Source organism: Camelus dromedarius, chromosome 5 (assembly GCF_036321535.1).
Source record: "Camelus dromedarius isolate mCamDro1 chromosome 5, mCamDro1.pat, whole genome shotgun sequence".
Taxonomy (NCBI): Eukaryota; Metazoa; Chordata; class Mammalia; order Artiodactyla; family Camelidae; genus Camelus; species Camelus dromedarius.
In genome coordinates this window covers 31647693-31670417 of record NC_087440.1, presented here as the reverse complement: position 1 = coordinate 31670417, position 22725 = coordinate 31647693, and the positions used below count along the sequence as shown (strand labels likewise).

Here is a 22725-nt window from a genome sequence, read left to right as displayed (position 1 = left end):
ACCTTCTTTTCTGTTGGGTAAATACCTAGAAGCTGACTGGCTAGATCATATAGTAGGTATGACAGGTATATGTTTAACTTTTGAAGAAACTGCCAAACTCTTCCAAAGTGATTTTATCATTTTCCATTCCCACAAGCAATGTATGAGAGTTCCAGGTTCTCCACATTATTGCGAGAACTTAGAATGTTCAGTCTTTTTATTTTTATTAATTCTAATAGATGTGTAGTAGTATCTCATCGTGGTTTAATTTTGTTTTCCTAATGACTAATAATGTTGAGTGTACTTTCATTTTTGTGTAATATCGGTAAAATTTTTTTGCCCTTTTTTAGCTGGGGCTTTTTTTGTATTATTCAACTTTGAGAGTTTTACATATATTGTGAAGAAACTTCTCTATCAAGTATATGCCCAGTCTGTGGCTTGTCTTTTTCAGTCCTTTAATAGTGGGTTTTGAAGAGCAGAAAGTTTTTACTTTATTTATATATATATATATATTTTTTTACTGAACTATAGTTGATGTACAGTATTATATGTTACAGATGTACAACATAATGATTCAAAATTTTAAAGGTAACTTCATTTAGTTATTATAAAATATTGGCTATCTTCCCTGTATTGTACATATCATTGTAGTTTATGTTATACATAATAGTTTGTACCTCTTAATCCTCTATCCCTACATTTCCCATCCCCCCTTAAGTTTTTACTTTTTATGAAGTTTAATTTATCAATTTGTCCTTTAATAGAGCATGTTTTGGTGCCATATCTAAGACGTCTTTGCCTAACTTAAGGACAAAAGGATTTCCTTTCATATTTTCTTCTAAAATTCTTGAAATTTACACTTACAGTCTTGTATTTACTTTTAAGAATGATCCATTTTGAGTTAATTTTTCTATAAGGTTTGAGATATGCATTAAAGTCCTTGTGTGCGTATGTCTTGTTTTGGTTTTGTTTTTGTTTTCTACATAAAGACATCCAATAGTTCCAGCACCATTTGTTGAAAAGATTGGCTTTTCTCAACTAAATAGCCTTTGTCAAAAATCAGCTGTCTTTAAGAAAACAATTCCATTTGCAATAGCATTAAAAAGAATAAAATACTTAGAAATAAATCTAACCATGGAGATGCAAGACTTGTACATGGAAAACTACTTAACAGTGTTGACAAATTTACCCAAAGTGATATACAGATTCTAATCCCTATCAAAACCCCAATGGTGTTTTTTACAGAAATTGAAAAACCCATCCTAAAATTCATATGGAATTTCAAGGGAGCCAGAATAGCCAAAACAACTTTGAAAAGAAGAATAAAGTTGGAGGACTCACATTTCTCCATTTTGAAACTAACCACACAAAACTACCATTGCCACACAAAACTACTACTTATGCCAGACAGTGTGGTGCTGGCATAAGTATAGACATACAGAGCTTTGGAGTAGAACTGAGAATCCAGAAATAAACTCTCACGTCTATGGTCAGTTGATTTTCAACCAGGATGCCAAGGCTGTTCAATGGGGGAAAGAACAGTCTGTTCAACAAATAGTGCAAGAAAAACTGAATATCCACATGAAAAAGAATAAAGTTGGAAATTTACCTTACACTTTGTACAAAAATTAACTAAAAAAGGAACTAAATGTAAAAGCAAAAACTATAAAATTCCTGGAAGAAAATATAGGGACCAATCTTAATAACCTTGAATTTGGCAGTGGTTTCTAAATATGAAGAAAGTACAGACAATAAAAGAAAAAATGGATAAAAGGGCTTCATTGATATTAAAACTTTTTGTGCATCCAAGGACACTACCAAAAGAGTAAAAAGGCAACCCACAGAATGGGAGAATATAATTGCAAATCATATATCTGATATATACAAGGAACTCCTACAACTCAACAACAGAGAGACAAACAACTCAGTTAAAAAATAGGCAAAGAACTTGAATAGACATTTGTACAAAGAAGACAGATGGCCAACAGACACACAGAAATATGCTCAATATCATTTCTCAATAAGGAAATGAAAATCAAAACCACAATGAGTTACCACTTCACACTTATAAAGATGGATATAATTTTTTTAAGAAGACAATAATGTTGGGGAAGATGCAGAGAAATTGGAACCCTTGTACATTGTTAGTGGGAATGTACAATTATGTCTTTGTTGTGGAAAATTTTGTGGTTCTTCAGAAAGTTAAACATAGAAGTACCCTACCATATGACCTAGCAATTCCACTCCTATATACCCAAAAGAATTGAAAACAAGGATTTAAATACTCATACATTAATGTTCACAATATTGATGGAGCATTATTCATAATAAGCAAAAGATGGAAACAATCCAAGTGTTCATCAACAGATGAATGGATAAACAATGTGGCATACGCATACAATGGAATATTATTCAGCCATAAAAAGGAGTGAAGTTCTGATACACGGGACACCACGAATGAACCTTGGAAACATTATTACAAATGAAGTAAGCCAGACACAAAAGAACAAATATTATGTGATTCCATTTACATGAAATATATAGAATAGTCAAATTCACAGAGACAGAAAATAGATGAGAGGTTAACAGAGACTAGGAGAGAGTATAGGAGTTGTTGATTAATGGGTACAGAATTTCTGTTAGAGGTGATGAAAAATTATGGAACTAAAGGTGATGGTTGCACAACACTGTGATGCCACCATGTAGAAATGACTACCACTTGGTTAAGGCAGTGTTTTCCAGGTTTCTCCACTTTAAAGTTCATGTTTTCCCCTTTCTGTATTCTTTGGAAGCAAGACAAGTCTAGCCTACCCTCAAAGAGAGCAAGAAGTGGTTAAGCACCACCTCTTGTAAAGAAGAGTATCTCCATACTTTACTTGTAATTCTTATTTCTACTCCACCATTTAGTTATGTGTTCAGTCATTTATTTATATCAGTATGGACTCAAGTACATTTATTTTATACTTTGGATTATAATCTAATGTTACATTATTTGTTACTCAAATTATTCCATTTGGCCATTGGGGAGCTCTTTCAGGTTGACTCCTACATCTCTTCAAAATTTTAAACACTTCCTTCCATTTTTGGTACCAGATGCTCCAGACTTATTTTGTATTCTCTTTGCCCCAGCTCTAAAATTAGACATTTCTCTGAGGATCCTTGGTTGCCTTTATTGGAGAATGGTATTTTGAAACCACAATTTGGGCATAGGTACCCTCATTGCTATGGGAATGTCATTGCTTCTAGGCCCTCTCAGTGGACAGAACTAGGTAACATGTTATGTATACTAACTCATGGATACACTTATCTATCAGTGTTTCTGTCTCTTTATCTGTACGTATATTAAGCTAAACATGAGTTCATATTGATGTCTACGACTCTAATCCAGTACCACATCGTTCATTCCAGCCTTCCCTTCTTGCTTTCTCCCCCTCTTCTCTTTCTGACAGTGGAGAACTCTGGCTTCCAACACCCATTATACATTTACTTATTTGATCAACCCCAGTATACATGTAAAGAAGGTCTTTAAGAACTCTGATATCAAAGAATTATCATTGTTAGTTTTGATATTGACCTTGTAGTGAGAAAATGTCCATATTTTAAAGAGATGCTTACTGAGATATGTAGGATGGAATGATGACTGGGATTTTCTTTAAAATTCAGCGAAGAAGACAAAAGAAATGGAGAAAAGGACAGATAAAGCAAAGATTTTGATTCTGATCATTGTAGAATGTGGATAGTGATTCTGCGATATGAGAATTTATAGTACTCCTCTCTCTACTTTTGAGTAGACTATGCAAAATGTTTTATTAGTTTTCAATTATGTTTATTTTTGATGGGAAAATTATTTACTTAGTGAAAATTCAAAAGTTATCAAAAGACACGCAATGAAAAATTAGTCTTTCTTTTTTCCATTCCCAGCCAAATTCTCATTTCTAAAGGTCATTAAAAGTGCTAGTTCTTGTTTATCTGTCTACATATCATTTATGTAGCTACAAATATATGCATATATATACATTCCATTTCCCCACACACAAATGGTAGTATACTTTATATTCTGTCCTATACCCTTCTAAAAATCATTTAATTTTATAAATTCAGACCTACAAAAAAGTGCAAATAGAGAATTCCTGTTTATTTTAATCCAGATTCCCCAAATGTTAACATTTTACCACGTTGGCTTTGATATTCTATTAATATTTCTTCTGTTCCACTTGAGAATAAGTCGCAGACATAATGCCCTATTACCCCTAAATATTTCAATGTGCAATTCTCATAAACAAAGACATTCTCTTCCATAAACATGGTACCATTATCAAAATCAAGGAATTAACATTGATATGGTACTATTGTCTAATCTAGAAACCTTATTCAAATTTCACCAGTTGTCCCACAAATGTCCTTTATAGAAAGAGAAAATAATGTTTTTTTTTAATCCAGGCTCATATGTTGCATGTAGTTGTCCATTAAAAAAAAAATGAAAACACAAGTTTATAAATTGGAAAGTAAAAGCCCGTCACCCCGACCCTATTCTCCAAAGATAAACATGGTAGAGACCCTTTCTGTAAATCATTCCAGAATTTCTTTCGGCATATATACCAACACACAACACACATATGTTATACACATTTAAAGAAAAATATGATATTATGTATAATATCTATAATTCAGTTTTAGTTAATATTTCATTTTTATTTTTATCCAGCATTATTTTAAAGGTTGCGTGCTTTGATTAGTTACACCTTAAGTAGTCAACCCCGTATTGATGGTATATAGAGTGTGTCCAATTTTTAACTATTGCAGAAACATGCTGTAATAAATATCTTTATTCATTTGTCTTTAAGCACTATGCAATTATTTCTACAAGTAATTTTCTAGACATACAAGTGTTCATGGAGCATATATATTTTATAAATATACCTTGAATCCATCATCTTTCCATTTTTACCCCTCTTGCTTTCTTTTAGTTCCTCTTTAATCCTTGTTTTGACTACTCTAATCACCCCCTAACTGCTCTCTGCCTCCAGATTTGCTCAATCCATTCCGTCCTACTAATGCTGCCAGATCCAATCACTGTTCTGCTTAAAACTGCCCAACACTTTCAAGACAATTTACTGAGTATGGCACTAAAGCTCTTTGTGATTCTACATTTCTTTTTGCATCTCTCAGTGTTTGGTCAAGAGCATGGCACACTTCCATCACATTGAATTTAAATCACACTCTCTCACTGGTGTGCCTTTCAGGCAAGCTGTTTCCTTTACTTGGTGTATTCTCTGGATTAACTTCTACTCGTCCTTCCAGACTCAGCTCAGAAATCACTTTCTCCAGATGCCTAGGAAATTATCAAGGAGAATCTTACCTTGCTTCAAGACACCCTTTAGCACACTCATACAGGAAACACATCTCATTGGGAAAAGAGAAATTTAGGAATAAAATGAAAAAGATTGGTGGTTCGTACCACTAGGTACTATAGGAGAAGGATCCATCTGGTAATTAACAACAACATCAATATCAACAAATATTTCCTAAGCAAATGCCAGGAACCAAGCACTATTCTGGCCCCTGAGGATATAGCAAGGGAGAGGTCTTGGCTCTCTTGGAATCTGCATTCTCCTGTGATACTGGTGGGACAATTTTATCTAAGCTCCTACTCTATCCCAGGCACAGATCTAGGTGGGGATGAGGGTGGACTACAAAGACATAAGAAATATTATCTGTCCCTTCAAAAAGCCTGTGACCTAATAGCAATCCAAATGTATATACAATAACACACTCTACAAAGCTGAATATATGGCCATTTCAAAGACATCCATTCACACAGTCAACAAATGTTACTGAACATCTATCTTATGTATCAACTGCACATGGTAACAGATGTGGCCCTTTCCTTCAAGGCACTTCCAGTATAGTAGGAGATAAAGACTTCTAAAAAGTTCTTACAACACAACATTGTAAAATGACTATAACTCAATAAAAAAAGTTTTAAAAAATTCTTACAAATAAATATATAATCATTAAGTACTGTCACATAAGACAAAACACCAGTAACTATGATAGCACATAGTTTGAGAAGGCTTCCCTGAGGAAGTAAGGAATGCTGTGAGGACCCAGAGAAAGACAGATCAGTTCAATTTGGGCAGGTCTCCTAGAGGAATGGGTATTTGAATGAGCCTTAAATGATGTGAAAGTTTTATCCTGCAGAAGTGGAGTTGGGGAGGTATTCCAGGCAGAGGAAAAGCATCAATAAACACATTAACATGCAAAAATACAGGCTGGTCCAGTGTGGCTAAAGGGGCACCAAGAGGGATGGTGAGGAAAAGAAGATATTATGGGGAAAAAGCCAGAGAGATGGATTGATGCCTTTATATAAGAGTTTAGACTATTTGCTAAGCTAGTGTTTCCCCCAACCAACAGGCATAACTATCTGAACTGGAATCTCAGAGGGAATTTTGTGGGCAAAATGAAGATTGGCCATTGCATGAAGTTGCCACCAGAGGGTACCATAGGAGAAGGTCTACCTGAGCACTTCCCTGTGGCCAGTATATATTTTTTTAAATTCTTCTGGTGATTGTGGTGCTCACTCAGCCAGCCTTAGGGACCACTGCTTTATACAGTGGAGAACCATCAGAGGCTCATGAGCAGGATGGAAACATGATCAGCCCCTTGTTTTATAAAACACAACTTTGGGGACAGAAATGAAGGGATGGAAGGTCACAGACAGGATCATTAATTGGTAGGCTACTGCAGTGACTCAGGAGAGAGGTGAATAGTTCTGGCATAAGGCAGCACTATGGGATAGAAAGAAGACAGCTGTGAGACAACTTTCAGATGTAAAAGCAACAGTTTAAACAGATATGGTTGGGGGTCCCCAGAGAAAGAGAACCAGGCATAGCTTTCTTGACATAAAAGAAGCCGCTTTAGCCATTTTTGATCTAAGCCTGGCCACAATGCTTGCCCTTGAACAGGTCTCAGTAATTAATGTTCTAAAGGGAAGTAAGGGGATGCAGGAGGAAAGGAAAATCAGTCAAGAAATGGTAGTTCAGCCATAAAACACAGTCCTATTTTCTCCTCAAGGGATACACCTAACAATCTGACACACGTCTTTGAGTTCTGCAGGAACTATGGCCCCCATCCAGGCAGAGAAGGGAATGATGATGTTGACCTTTGGGACTTCAGTCAGCTAAAGCTTGGACTCTGTCGACATTTGCCCCAATTCTTAACCTGACTTCTCCTTTGCTCAAGCCCCTTCCTGAATATGAATGTACCCTCCCTTAGCTTAAAACTTCTCCAACGTTGCTGTTGGGGAGACACTGCTTTGGGAAAGATCCCTAGTGTTCTCCTTACTTGCTGCAAGTTACAGATTCTTCTCTTTTATCTCTGGCTTGGTTGTGTTTTTTGGCTCGACACCCACCAAAGGCAAATCCAGCTTTCAGGTAACAGCAGGACTTGGTGATGGCAGATAACAGGAATTGGATATGGGGCTGAAAATGGAGAAGGAGGGAAAAGATGACGGTCTCAGGCCTGGGTCATTGAGAGCATGGAGCTATGACAGGAGGCTACTATGGCCATGGCTGGAAATGGGGAACAGGAGTTTGGTTTTGTCTGGGGAAATGGGAGGAATTTGGTTTTGAGTCCAGTGAATGATATGACCTAATGGGGCCAATACCTGGCCTCAGAGTTAGGTCCTATTTCTCTAAGCACCCTTTCTGAGTATAGGAATTGTAATTTGGGGGACATTTTCTTCTGCTCCTTGCATCATCTGTTTGTTATTGTCTATGGCTTTCATGCTGAGTTTTCCTCCAATATCCAGTGATACTTTGTTGGGGAGTCCAGGTTCAGGAAAGCTGGTGGTGTAAGCAGTCTGTGTCCAAAGGCCAGAGAACAGGGGGATCCAGTAATTAAAATCCCAATCTGAGGGGTAGACAAGAGGAGATTAGATGTCCCAACTCAAGCAGGTAGATAGGAAGCAGAAAGGGGTGAATCTCCTCCTTTCTTTGCCTTTGGCCTATTCAGGCCCTCAACAGGTTGGATGATGCTAGCTCACGTGGAGGAGGACAATTTACTTTGTTGAGCCCACCGACTCACATGCTAATCTCATCTGGAAATACCCTCACAGACACACCCAGAAATAATGTTTAATCTGGACACCCTGTGGCCAGTCAAGTTGACACAGAAAATTAATCATCACAGTGAGGAGGGTAATAGCTCAAGTGGTAGAGCTCACGCTTAGCATGCATGGGGTCCTGAGTTCAATCCCCAGTACCTCTTCCAAATATAAATTTATTGAATTCCTTCTATATGCCAAGTATTGTTCTGGGCATAAAGGAGACAATGGTGGAGAAACAAGCAAAGGTTGTATATTTGTCACTACTGTCGATGAAAAATTAATCAGTTGATCTAAGAAAGAAATGGAAAATTTTATTTGGCCAAATTTGAGAATTATAGCCCAGGAAGAGCATCTCAGATGCTCTTGGTCTTTATGGTTGAGCAGGTATTCCTGCCAATGAAGACCGTTTGGTTGATGCATAAGGCAGATAAACCATGCACAGTGCAGGGAGAGAGGTGGCCAAAGGCACAGGAGAATTTTTTTATGTTTAAATCTTTCTTGTCTTGCCATAAAATATGAATTATATTTCACATTATGGAAAAATTTAAACATATACAAAACTAGAGAAGACAGTATGACTCCTATCTGCCCCTCGCCCAACTTAAACAAGATCAACTCATAGCTTTCTTTCAATAATACACTACCTCTCCATTCTGCCCCTTATATTATTTTGAGGCAAATCCAAGACATCAAGTTATTTCATCCATAAATACAAGGGCATATGCCTCTAAAAGGTAAATATTCTTTAATTATAACCATAATATCATTCCCCACCTAAAGAACCCCAAAATCCAATAATCTAGAGCTTATATTTTAACAGGGGAAACAAACAAGGAGCAAACAAGTAAACAAACAAATAATGTCAGGTAATAGTGGCAAAAAAATAAGGTCCAGGTGATAGGATAAAGACTCGTTTTCTACTGGGTGGTCAGAGAAATCCCCCGCAAGGTGACATTTGCTGAGAGGTGCAAAACATGAGGAAGCAAAGGAAGATTCTTCCTCACAGAGGCTCCAGCTTGTGCAAAGGCCTGAGGCAGAGCTCAGTGTTCAAGGAACAGGACCGGGGCCTAGGAGTCTGGGAGGACTAAGTGGCCAAAAGAGTGAAGGATATAATTTTGGAGTGGTCACCAGAGGCCGTGAGAAAGACGACTTCAGATTTAATTCTAATGAGATGTGATGGGCAGCCACTGGAGGATTTTGAGCAAGGGAATGAGATGACCTGATTCATGATTTTAAAGGATCATTCTGGTTGCTGTGTTGAGAATGGTGTGTAGGAGAACAATTTAGGAGGACAAGCATCGAAGCAGGGAGCCTGGTTAGAAGGCTACTGGGATGCCACGTTGTAAACTGACTATACTTCAGTTTAAAAAAAAGGAAAAACCCTAACACTAAACTAGAAAAGGAAGAAAGGAAGAAAGGAAGGAAGGAAGGAAGGAAGAAGGAAAGAAAGAAAAGGACTATCAAAATAGATTCCAGGGAACAGCTGATGAGGAGGTGGTAATGACCTAGGGTGATAGCAGTGAAGACGATAAGAAGTGAGTCATTTCTAGATAAGTTTAAATCAACGGGTAACAGGACTGGCTGATAAACCGAAAGCAGAGAAAAAGATAAGCCAAGGTTAACTCCAAGATATCTGACCTGACAAAAGAGTACCATTTACTAATGTGGAAAATACTGGAGGAAGAGCAGGTTTGGAGGGGCACGCAGGCACTGGACATGTTAATGTGAGATGCCTATTAAACATCCAAACAGAGGCATCAAATAGACAGATAGCTAACTCTACAGTTTCTGGGAGAGATGAGATCTGGGTCTATAAATTTGGGAAATATCAGTGTGTAGGTGCTACTGAAAGTCATAGGACAGGATGAGATCACCCATGTAGTGAGGGAGGCTAGCGGGGAGGCTGGGAAGATAAAAGGATCCAGCTAAGGAGCCTGAGAAGAGGCCAGTGAGGTAGGGGAAAGCCAGAAGAGCGGATCCTAGGAGCCAAGGCTGCTGTGAGATCAATAAGATGAAGACTGAGAAATGCCTGCTAAATTGGACCATGTGGTGGCTACTGGTGACCTTGACAAGAATGGATTCATCTCGGGGATAGGGACAAAAGCATAAGTGTAGTGGATTCAAGCATGAATGGAGATGAAGAGGTGAAACAGGGCAGCAGAGAAGCTGGGTGGCAGCTGAAAAGAGGAGTAACGTCAAGGGAGGTTCTGTTAAGTTTTGTTTTATGTTTTTGTTTTTGTTTTTGTTTTTAACGAGTTATTACAGCACTTTGCATGCTGATAGGAATAATCCAGTAGAGAGTGAAAAACTGATGATGCAGCAGAGAAAGGAATAATGGCAGGAACAAAGTTCCTGAGTAGGTAAGAAAAGACAGGGAAGTTAACGCAGAAGTCAGGGAAATGCACGGGAGCTCGCACAGCACATCCGCTTCTATGGGAGGGAAGGTCAAGTACGTGTGGAAAGCTACAGGCAGATGGACGCGTTAAATTGCTGGATGATGTGGACATTCTCTTCTGCCTGTTTCTGTTTTCTCCATGAAACAGTAGGCAAGGATGGCAACTGAAGTGAGGGTTGAAGGGATGGTGTTGATTTGCAGAGAGCAGAAGATGAGCGAAGAGTCAAAGACGACAGGACTGCGGCAGGATTGCCAGGCAGTGTTGAGGGCCTCTATGTGGAATGAACAAGTGAAACCTGTGATAGTATCTTCTCTTTCTACCATCCAGTCCCCCTCCAGGCACTGAGAACTAAGTCTTGCTACAATAAGTTGGCACATCAGTCCATCAGCTATCATGTAATTTACCTGTTTTTATGCACTAATATAATAACCTTTCATTCATTCAATCATATTTATCGAGTGTCAGGCACCACTAGGTACTGGGGTTAGAGCAGTGAACAAAATAAACCTCTGACCTCAGGGAACTTATCTTCCATATCTTAAAAGACAGGAGCCCTCATCTTTGGTAAACACAAATCCTCAGTGAAAAACAATTACGAGGTGGAAGTTTCCATATTTAAGTACTCAGAACTGGAGTCATCTAAGTTTAAATCAAGAATACCAAGGCTCAGGACAGATGGCCGAGTAAAGGAGTGAAGGACATGCAGCCTGCCTCAGGGAATGCATCTTTATTTCTTTCCCACTAGTGCTGGGCAGGCTTCGTGGAATCCAGCCAAGTGCAGCAGACAGAAGAATAATCTGCTGGAATTTCTGTCTTTAGTGTCAGAGCAAGGATTCATCATTATCTCAGAAGAGCATGAATTAATTGACCATCATAACAAAACCTGGTCTGCTCCATCCAGTTTCTCAGTTTCTCAGGACTACATAAATCCTAGAAGATACAACCTCCATAATTTACAAATATGTTCAAAAGGCAAACAGAGCATACCCTAAAAGGGGCTTGTTATCTGAGGGCACCTCCTCGTTTCATCTTCCTTTCTTTCTTTCTTGTTTTGGCCTTTTCTTTCTTATTTCCTTCTTCTTCGCTCACTCGTTTTCATCTGCCTTCCATTTTTAATGAAATAAAAGCTCTTAGTACCACTAGCTCAGGAAGCCACTGTTTGACTACAGGCAGTAGTCACTGAGACTCTAGGAAGAAAGTTAGCTTTAAATGAAATTGTTATTTCCTTCTGACTCTGGCAGGTAGTTGGGAGAAGACGAGTGGGGTGGGAGCATGGACTGTGAGCTCCCTCCAGAGAAGAGGGAGGATTTGAGTCCTCTGTTAGTGACTCAGACCTCACAGCTCTGTTACGAAGAACAAGAATAAAGTGCCTGTCTATTGGGTCCAGAAAAAAAATCAAGAATGGAGTGAACGTGTTTCATGCTCTACTTCTTTTCATTAACAGATACTTCTTACCTGTTGTTTCCAAAAGGGACTATAATCGAAACATGACGGCGTTTTTGTTCCACTATTATACATGTAGCATGTCCCCATGCCATGTCCCACTTTGTGCAGTAGATGTCAGCCTCGCACAGCCTTTCTCTTCCTAAGTTCAGATGGCTAAGAAAAAAATCCTTGTACTCACCCTTTTCCTGGTTAAAAAGACCAATTTTTTTCATCTTAAGCACAAAAAACAACAGTAAACCATCACCCGGATATTGGAAACAGAGTTGCACTAAATTGCTTGGAAACTGGCCAAACCAAGGACTGTGGAAAGGGGTGACAAATGTTGTGGAGAGGGGCAGATTACGTCCTGTGGGTCTCACTGGACAGATGTTTGGTGTGGCATCAATGTGGGTCCCTAAAAGCACGTTACGACACCTACTCAAGAAGATGTGGACATGGCCCCGATCAAAGGTCTTCTGTTTCCCTCAGGAGAAAGAAACTGAGGCATCAGCAAGTAGTATCCTGGGAGAAGCTCTCAATATAAACCACTGATAACCTGTTGGTCCAGGAGTAGATTAAGTATCTTATCTGGCCCTCAGGTAAGATATTTCTCTGAGCCTCAGCTTCCTAATCTTTTTTTTAAATTTTAAAGTAAATTAATTTAATTATTATTATTTTCCCTTAACAGAGGCACTGGGGATTGAACCCAGGACCTTGTGCATACCAAGCATGTGCTCTTCCACTGAGCTTCTACTCCTAGTCTTTAAAATTGGAAAGAATGACAGCCTAGTCTACCGAAAGTGCTTAATGAGGGGAAGAAATTGAAATATTGTGCATAAAAAAGTTTGTAGACTATAGTGTACTATTTACATGTAGACAATAGAATAAAAATTATAAAGGAAAATGTAGAATAAATTCATGAATAAAAAAGAATCCAGTGCTCAAAGTTTAATAAATTTCAGTTAATTATTTCTATAGATTTTTCTCATCATATCACACAAAGATTTTTCTTTCTCTCCTGTGTTCAACATTAGCCACATGGAATTTTGACATACTTAGGATTTATTTCACAAAAAGATCCCAACCTGAAGGGAGCTGTATGATTTGAATAAATGGTCCTGCTGAAGGAGGGGCAGAGATTCCTTTTCCAGTGTTTACATTGTACCATTAATAGACAATTATAAGCCACTTATAAACTCCATGTGCTAAAGAAATAGAAATATCAATCTTCAATAACCCTTTGTTTCCAACTGGATGTGTTAATACCATTGCATCTCAGAGTTGTCTTTGATCTCATAACCCCTCTTAGCGTCTTAATTCATAAATTGAGATGACTAAAGCTTACTGTGTCATGGTCAGTTTGCACTGGTTTTGGGAAGAGGCCTCAAATGCATCACCTTCATGCTTTATCTCGTTTCAAACCTACATCATTTAAATTAGAAATACAAACATTACTGAAGGAACTCCTGTTTGAGAGTAGAAAGATTATTTGTTTTATACTTTGATGTTGAAATTTGAGAAGTCTTCCAATCAGATTGTTGACGTTTTCTGATGTTGTCAGGAAAGGCCAAAAGCCGTTCAAAATTTTTTCATTTCCCATGACTCATCCCCTCCCATGGAGTTTTGTGCTATATATTCCCTGCCTTGTCTGTTCTTTTTGTTAAAAATCCTTTTTACGTCACCAGCTCCCTTTTTTTTTTTTTTTTTTTTTTTTTGCTGAGGCTTTCACTTTGCTGTATCTTGAACTGAAGAAGTAGAAGAGGTTGAACTCCTAACCTTTGAAACCTCTTAATACTTGCTGAGTGGTCAAGGGGCAAAGTGGAAAAGATTGTTGATTGGACTTTACCCCATTTGGAAAAGCCCTTCCTACAATAGCTCAACCATCCTCATTTTAAGGAATTAAGTATTTGTTTTCCTTAGAATCCAAAGTCTTTCGGAGCATTCTCCAAAAAGTGAGGCCAAATTTCTGTACTTAGTGGTCAGGTTGGGGTACTGTATTTTTTGACCCACTTTAAAATCAAGTGCTTTTGCATATTATAGGTAATTCAGAATCAAAATAACTTGATTTTAGATTTCCAGTGTTGTCTGCTATGTTGCTTCTTGCTGCATTTTCAAAGCAATTTACAATTATAAATTGACTATTGCTCTCACCTAAGGCAGCAGTTTCTGGGTAAAACTCTTCACAGAAGCCAAGACAATATTGATACAGAAATAAGTTATTCACCTCTTAACATCAACAACCTACCTCACTATCAGAGAGGGGCTGATAACTCCCCACACCCTCCCCGATCTGCCTTTCAAATAATTTGTAGATGCAAAAATATTAGAAGCTGCGGAAGTCCCCATTTCACCAGATTTTGTGTCATTCTTTCCTGGGAGCAGGGTGGGAGTCATTTTTATCTCCTGTTTCAGTTAACCCCAAACAAGAGCTTTGAACAGCGAGGCTACCACCTCTTCCTGGTGATTTTGTTTTCAGTATACTTGTCACAGCTCACAGTTATACTAAATGCACCTCTTTCCCATTATTCTTAATTTTTCCCATTCCTCTCTCCCACCCTGAATTTCCTCCTACTTTCAGATACTTGAAGATGATATCCCTATAGCCTTCTCTCCTGTATCCTCAAATCATCCAGACATAAATATTTTACCATAAACATTCGCCAGTGTATTTCTGATGGCACTAAAGTGTCTGCACAACCAGTCCCTTATTTATAAAGCCCACATCTGCTGACCCTGTAACACTATACTAGCTCATGAACTCTCCTGGAACATGAGGATTCCGCGAGAGGATTTTACTTGCACTACTTACAAAGAGAAAGATGGAGAAAGAGAGACGACCGATTACAAAGAGAAATCTTTTAATCCATCTTCTCGGTGATCTTTGGGGCTGTGCGCTGGTATTTAAATTGAACAGGAGGGAGGAGACAGGATGGATAGGAACCGAAGAGGTGGGGGCGGAGCTAGCTCAGCACATAAAACCCCTGGCTAAAAGGGAAGCGCGTTCGTTTGTGCCAGAGCCACTCTCCTGTAGCCACGAGAGATGGGGCAGCCTGTGCCGTGAGGACGGAGATCGGAAGAAGGAAAGCAAGGACAAGAAAACAAGCGTGACAGAAGAGGACATCTGGAGAAAGCGGAAGGCAGAAGACGGGGAGGGGAAAGGAACCCACACCAGGTGGAAACAGGACCAAGAGCAAACCGGTTGGGTCCACAGTTGTTTTTCTGGAAGAAAGTACCGGAGGATTGCCTTTTTTCCCTTCAGTTAATGAAAACTACTTTTATCCTCATCATAAAAGAAAAGGCTAAGGGGAGGTAAAGACAATCTCTGTTTTCTTAGCGGGAGAGCTGAGGGAAATTCAGACTGTTTCTCTGAAGCGTGAAAATAAGCCACTGCCTGGTACATTGCAGAACGGTCCTGATTTCTGAAGATCTACATCCCTTTCAGAATTCCAGCCGGAGAAGCTGGTACAGTTCTATTTTTATATTTAAATATCTATGTCTCTTTTCCCCTCCCTTTAACAACACTTTCCTTGTTCGTAAGCACAAGTGACAAGAAAGTGTCAAGACGAAGTAGGAGTATTTTCATTCTTCTCTTTTAGCTGCCTGGGTCTTTTTAAAAGGGGGTAAGAGTGGTCCTTATCTCGGAAAACGATGTTTCCATTTGAAAGGCTCTCTCTCTAAATATATTTACACCCATGTGTATTTAGAAAGAGAGATACCTTTCGGAGGTTGAAATCCTACTGAGAAACATGGAAAAAGGAGCCAGGCACCGAAACAACACTGAAAAGAACCAACCAGGTGGGACCGAGTCGGAGGCCAGCCCCGAGACTGGTTCTGGAGAGGGCGGAGTAGCCCTGAAGAAAGAGATTGGATTGGTCAGTGCTTGTGGTATCATTGTAGGTGAGTCCAATTCCTTTTCCCACCGACCACTCCTCCCCTCTCTGGTGGTCCTATTGTGAAACGTTAAACCCCCTACCCCCAGCCCCACCCCTCCCTTGTAAAGCACTATTTCTGTTTCTTACTCCCTTAGAAAAGGGTTGTCATTCACCTGTGCTGTAACCTACCCCACACTGGTCAAGTTTGAGAGATATTATCAGAAGTGTTGTAGCTCATACATCTTTTCCTCCAAAACTGGGCTGAGGAGTTCTGGCCAGTGTTCTTGGAATGGAGCAAACAGGGGACACACACCTGGGCCGATGGTCAGCGTTGCCTGGGAGCTTGTTGAAAATACAGGTCTCTGAGCTCCGCGATTGAAGCTTCTGATTCAGTTGGCTTAAAGGTAGGGCTGGGGAACCCAGATTTTTAACAAGCTTTTATACAGCTATCTCCTCAGCAGACTGCGGGCTGGCTTTTGAGACAGATTTAGTAGATATTTTGTTGTTTCACGTCATGTGCAACTGCGGGCCTAGGGGCTGTGTAATAATAAAAATAGCTATAACAGCAATAAGAATGCCTTGCCTTTCTACAGCTTTTCCACCTTACACAGCACTCTCTCTTGGTGAAGGAGATGTGACAGGGCTGTAATTCCCATTTCACATATGAGGAAATAAATTGTGGAAGAAAAAAAGAGATAGGTCATGGTTTTCTGTGAAAATGTATTAGAGTTCTCATTTTCTCTAGTTGCTTAGAGTAGCCCGCCTAACATCCTCCTCTCTCTGTTTTTGTTTTTGTTTTTTAACTTTTTTTGGAGGGGAAGGTAATTAGGTTTATATATTTATTTATTTATTTTAATGGCAGTCCTGGGGATTGAACCCAGGACTACAATGCATGCTAACCAGGCACTCTACCACTGAGCTATATATCCTACCCACAACTTCCACGTGTCTTAACATTCATGTAAGACCCTGTGAGGGTCTCGAAGGAAATGGGAGTAACTAGAATTTGGAGCCCCATTTGAGACTGGGGAGCCTGAATGTCCCTAAGAGTGCCAGTGCAGGCCACTCCAACCCCTTAACTGCACTCTCCTGGGCAGAGGGGTCCCAAATATGGCTCCACCCCTAAACAACGCATTTTTTTTCTTTCCAGAGAGGTCTTAGAGATAGATGGGCTCATTACTGCCCTCACTCCAGAAAGAGAGCACTTCTTCTGCTGTCTTTGGCAGAGGGCTTCTTCCCAGAGAAAGTGGTACAGGACAGTCAGGCCAGATATGTTTCTGTGTCGTCTTTGCAGACTTCCTATTGAAGGCTTGTTGTGTCGTGGTGCCCACAAACCAGTTTCTCTGGATAACCCCACGGTCCATATGGTAGCGCAGAGGCATCCTGGCACCTGAGCAATAGTGACACTGGAGAATGCCCTTGAAATCAAATAAAATCAGTACAGTATTCAGATAATCCTCTTCCCCTCTATGCCCTGCCTTCAGTGATCATGTTATCTCCACTCTGCTTTCAAAATGGAGTCCCACCTTATTGAATTATCTGACTCCGGGAGGTTTTCCAGGCATCTACAGTTAAAAAAGGTAACATTATTTTTAAAAAATTATAGAGTCATGATCTGAATCTCTAATTACCTTTTCTTTGCCTCTTCTTTATTTTAATTGCTCTAAAAAGTGAGATCAGCAAAGTACTCAATATGTACAGCACATGCCAATCTAAGGTCTGTAAATAGCCCAGGACCTGTTACCTCTTTCCCCAGTTTGACTGAGAGGATTAAGTATTTTCCTCCCTTTGGGAAGGTTCTGATTCATATACAGATGTGCACACCCACCTGCACGGCACACAAGCACAATCAGACCTCCTTCCTGCCTCAGCCTTGCTCACCTACCCCTACATATGTGCAAGTATTCAAGGAGAGAGGATGTTTTCCTATATACTGAGCTTGTTTTTGTCTCTTTCTTGAACATTTTTCTAAGACTATGAAGAAATGGGAGTGCTCAAGTATAAGAAGTATAGTTTTAGTTGGGTGAATGCTACTACTGATTTGTCCACAACCTCATGGATAGCAGTTCAATATAAGGATAGTCCCAATGCTCCCATTGGTATTACAGCAACCAGGATAATAACTCTGGTGTTCTATGGAGAAAACAGACTCCAAATGTATGATTTCAGAGAAATTAAGATATATTCCCAAAGTGCAAGATTCCTTGTAGAGTTGATAGGCACGACTGCATCTCCATTTAAGCTGAGACACGCATTTCCTCTTTAGGGTGATATGGGGACAAAATCCTTTTCATTTCCCCTCCTGCATGGCTGTTGAATTTCAAATGTGCTGAGTAGCTGCCCTGTCCTCTTTTAGAGGGTTTTTTAAGTGGATGACAGTGATTCAAGTTTTTTCAAGACCAAATGCAAAAATAGAAATGGCATTTTCCACATGGAATTCAGTGATCTGATGTTCAATGTCAACACTATAGAAGAATTAGAAGGCAGAGAGGGAAAGGAAATTTCCTAAGTGAATCAGGTCATGAGGTAAGGGAAAGTAGCAACTGCCCCAAATCTTTCTTTCTCATAGACTTGACTTATTAGGATAAGTTAAACTATGTTTCATAAAGCCTGATAAAATTTCATTGACAATCATCACTGATGATTTTAAAGTAGGAATAACAAAATGGCAAGTGTTACAGGAATATAAAATGTACTAATAGAAGACTCATGCTCTAGAGTTATTTATAATTTGACTGGGGAGATGAGATTTATATGCACTAGACAGAGAACACTGAAAATTTATGATAGGTAGAATTGTGTAAGGAGGACAAAGTTAGGTAAATGGTGAGAAGCACAGAGAGAAGTCCTCATCTAGAACTAGATTAAGAATAGCCTTGGGGTAGAAGTGTATGCCTAGCATGCACGAGGTCCCGGGTTCAATCCCCAGTACCTCCATTAAATAAATAAATTTAATTACTCCCTTCCCCTCAAAAGAATCCCCTTGAAGGACACAGAGAAAGATGGCATAGATAAGATAATTCTGGGAGATTTTGTAAGTAGAGGGTAATGACTAAACTGTTATTTCTTTGGGCAAAATAACATGTCGTATATGTCTGAATTTTTAGTGCTTAGCAGAGTGCCTGACATGGAACAATTATTCAAATAATTATTGAATTTAATTGACTCAGACAAAAATCAGAAGACAGTAGTATTAAGTGTTTATCTGAAAGACTGTTAGGAACCTAGCTTGAAAATCTTTAAGCTAGGAATAATTTCATCAACCTGGAAAAGAGGTTGACTTGTTTTGATTTTTTTTTAATTTAATTTTTATTTTTTGTTTTGGGGGGAGGTAATTAGGTTTATTTATTTATTTTAACAGAGGTACTGGGGATTGAACCCAGGATCTCAGGCATGCTAAGCATGTACCTCTACCACTCAGCTATACCCTCCCCAGACCTGTTTTAATTTTTTAACATCACCTTTGCCCTAATGTAACTGGGCTGTTGCTCTCCATGTATTAGGCTAAGGAAACCTGTCAGCAACAGATGAACTTAGATTTTTCCATGAATGTGGCGTTCCCCCAAATCTAAAGAGAGTGTGAAGGAGCAGTAAAATTCATTTATTAATGCTATCAAAGCTAGTGTTAATAGCTGTCATTATTAAACACTTACTATATGCCAGACCCTTATCCAATTACTGAACATACATTATCTTATTTAGCCCTCACAATAATCCCATTTGGTAGGCATTTATTAGCTCTTCCTCCAGATAAAGAAATTGAGCTTCAGAGGGATAAGCAACTTGTTGAAGGTCACACAGCTGAAAAGCATTTGAAGTTTCAAACCTAGAACTTATCTGAATCCTGAATCGAGTCCTTAAGCATTATTCTCTACTATTTCTGTTTTCATGTCCTAAAAGAGGGGTTTTCCTCTAGATCCTGGGCAGAGGTCCTTATTTGTTTTTATAGAAGAAGCTGTTAGTGTTGTGTTCCCAGTGAGGAAGTGTCGCAGTGTAAAGGGGAGCTGAGCAATTAGCTGGGAGAAGAAGCAGGGACCGTTCCGGTGCAGCTGCAGGAAGACCTGTGGGGGAAGCTTGAGGTGCGTTGTCTCAGCTACTGCAGGATGTGGTCAGCAGAGACTACACTACCATTAACTTTCCCAGATGCACACCTTTCTCTGTGGACCAGAATTCTTTGCAGTCATGGTGAGAGGCATCCACACAGTTTGTGGCTGTTTAGGTCACTTCGTATCAGTTATGTGTTTAGGTATGTACCCAGAATCTAGGTCTAAAGGCACCAGGCTAGCTGCAGAACCTCCAGAAAAAAATTCATGGTATGTCAGACCGTTTTGTTTTGAGCACAGTGTATGTTTATGGGGGTCCTTGGTCTATTTGCTGCAGAGCAATACTGGATGCAGGTCTAGCTATTAGACTACTCTCTTCCAATTAACAAGATGTTTTAAAAAAAAAGTATAGTATTTATTGAGCTCTTACTAGTTCCTTACAAGTACTCTTGTCAGTTCCTGTGCTATAAACTCTTTACACATATTACCTTATTTAGTCTTGACAACAATTCTATGGAAGTAGATATTGTAATTATCTCTATTTTAAACATGGGGAAATTGAGTCACAGAGCTGGGAGGTAATTTGCAGAGTCACACAACTGACTACTGAGATGGTCTGAGTCCACAGCCAAAGCTCTTAGCCATTCCCACCACCACCACCCCCTTTTTTTTGGTGAGGGAGGTAATTAGGTGGTGGTTTTTTGTTTTGTTTTGTTTTGTTTTGTTTGAATCTATCTAATGAAGGTACTAGGAATTGAACCCAGGACCTCATGCATGCTAAGCATGCACTCTGCCACTGAGCTATACCCTCCTCCCCCATTCCCCATTTCTGATTGATAACCAAGAGAGGAGGGAGGGAGGCTGATGTGTATGGTGTGATGGGAAAATGGGTCATGGAGGACCATAACCCTGACACTGGAGTCTGGAAAGACCGTGGATGTCTGATACTGAAAAACTTGGGGGAAAACTTTTTTTAAAGGCTATTTGTCAACCAAGAATTGTGACTATAGGTATAACCCTACTGAAATGGCATTGGACTGATTTGGAAATATTTCAAGTCCAAGAGGTTTTCAGATTCCTGTGTTTTACACCTCTTTAGAATATTTTACATTTTAGTCTTTCATTTAACATATTAGCTTTCTAATCCCCAAAATGTCTGTTAGATGTTAACCAGAGGGCTGGAGTGTGGAAATGGCTGCTTGAGTTTGTACTTCAATCTTTTTTTTTTTTTCCAACATAGAGGGATTAGGATTTGGTTCATTCAGGATGAAAACATGTTTAAAACTCTCATTGTTCTCAAAAGAAACCTCTGAGACAGAAGCCAACTAGGACACTTGTCAAAACAAACATATCTTTGTGAACAGAGAAAGGCCATACCTAGTGGTGTAATAATAATAATAAGTAGCCACCATTTACTGACCGCTACTGTGCACCTGATATGTAGCACCTGATCGGTGCTTGATTCTCATCTAATCCCATGAAATAAGTGCTGTTGTAGAAGGGAAGGTTTTGAATGAATAAATAACTGGGCAGTGGCAGTGGCAGAGCCAAGAGTCCCACCCAGGTCACTGAACTCTGAAGCCCCTGGGCTTCATCAAAATGCTCCACAGCGTGGAGCTCAGGGTGGCTGGAACCAGGGATCCTGTTGCCTTCTGCCTCCAGGAATCAGGGAGCTCAAGGAGCAGTCTGGTTGAACCTGCTACTGGCAGGGCAACAAATGTTCTCTCAAAGAGCACAGTTACGCAGAACGAGTGACTAGCAGGAGACACTTGGGGCTGGGGAAAGAAAATAGAAACCCAGCAGGTAAAGAAATATGTCCAAGAAACTGAACCCAACAGCCCATTCTATTTAGAAAAGCAACAACAACAACAAAAACATCCTGTACCCAGATCAGATGACCTTCTCCGAGAGGCCAGTTCCATATAAATCACTTTTCTGAATTCAATCAGTTTATTTATTTATTTTTTGATGGAGGTGCTGGGGATTGAACTAAGGACCTCGCGCATGCTGAGCATGCGCTCTGCCCCTGAGCTCTACCCCTCCCCCTCAGTCGGTTCCTGGAAGTGGCATGGAGGTATGGGGCATACTGGTTGAGGCTTTCAAGTTACCCAGCTACCAAGGTTTTCTGCTTCCCTCTGAGGGTTAATCCAGCAGCACAGCTGCCTACAAAGAAATGCCTCGGGAATGTCTGTTGCTGCTCGTATTGTTTTGTTGTGGTTATTGTCTGGGGGCGGTGGGGGGGTGTCAAGAAAGCAGGAGTGAGCAGATAATCCCAAGAATATATTCTGAACTACCAAAACCAACAGAAGCTGAGGAGCCCATCGCTTCTAATTTTTAACTCCCGGCTGAGCACACAGAGCAAGAAGGCCCATGCCTTGTTCCCCTCCCAGAACGTGCCTGCAGAGGAGGCCCCCAGTGTCTTCTCCCTGGAGATCTGGCAATGGCAGCGTGCAGGCTGGCACAGAGTGGGGGCTGCTGGTCATAGGATTCGGGATCCGCCCATTAACATTAACATTCAACACACTCATTCAGTATTATGTGCTAGGCCCTGTGCTAAGCACTGGTGAATTTTATTTCTAAGAAGCAAAATTAGCCCTCAAATCTATTTTAAGCTGTTGTATTTATAGAATGAATGAAGTTTCAGCTGAAGAGCTTTATCGATCACATCTCATCCCTCATCCTTCGTCACAGTCACATGTCTTCCCAGTGGTTTGCTCCCTGCTTTAAATTCCTCAGCCTTAGCAGTGATGTCACTTCCAGGGAGAGAGTGTCACAGTAAGCCTTAGGATGTTCTGGGCAGCCTCACACTGAGCAGCACATTGTGAAGGCCGATTACCCAGGGAGAGTACTGTTGCTGCAGAATTATAGTGTACTTTTCTCACCATACATAGATTTTCAAGGGG

At 39.8% G+C, this 22725-nt stretch overlaps 2 protein-coding genes across 7 annotated transcripts in view; one reads left to right on the top strand and one right to left on the bottom strand.

Annotated features, from left to right (window-relative positions):
- Window positions 1-14807, bottom strand: part of RNF212B (ring finger protein 212B) — a 56408-nt gene extending 41601 nt beyond the window's left edge. Inside the window, exons 1-2 of one of the 4 annotated variants that reach the window (XM_064485826.1) lie at window positions 14717-14807; window positions 13253-13329 (exon numbers count right to left, since the gene is read on the bottom strand). In XM_064485826.1, coding sequence (XP_064341896.1) covers window positions 13253-13260 — 8 coding nt within the window. In that variant the 5' untranslated portion in view covers window positions 13261-13329; window positions 14717-14807. The remainder of the gene's footprint in view (window positions 1-13252; window positions 13330-14716) is intronic. The other 3 variants (XM_064485828.1, XM_064485827.1, XM_010989454.3) reach the window with 3 other exon arrangements.
- Window positions 14808-14884: 77 nt separating this feature from the next.
- SLC7A8 (solute carrier family 7 member 8) overlaps window positions 14885-22725 on the top strand; it is a 49771-nt gene continuing 41930 nt past the window's right edge. Inside the window, exons 1-3 of one of the 3 annotated variants that reach the window (XM_031453430.2) lie at window positions 14885-15216; window positions 15313-15369; window positions 15612-15804. In XM_031453430.2, the coding sequence (XP_031309290.1) occupies window positions 15654-15804 (151 nt within the window). In that variant the 5' untranslated portion in view covers window positions 14885-15216; window positions 15313-15369; window positions 15612-15653. Of the gene's footprint in view, window positions 15370-15611; window positions 15805-22725 lie in introns of all 3 variants that reach the window. The other 2 variants (XM_064485825.1, XM_010989436.3) reach the window with 2 other exon arrangements.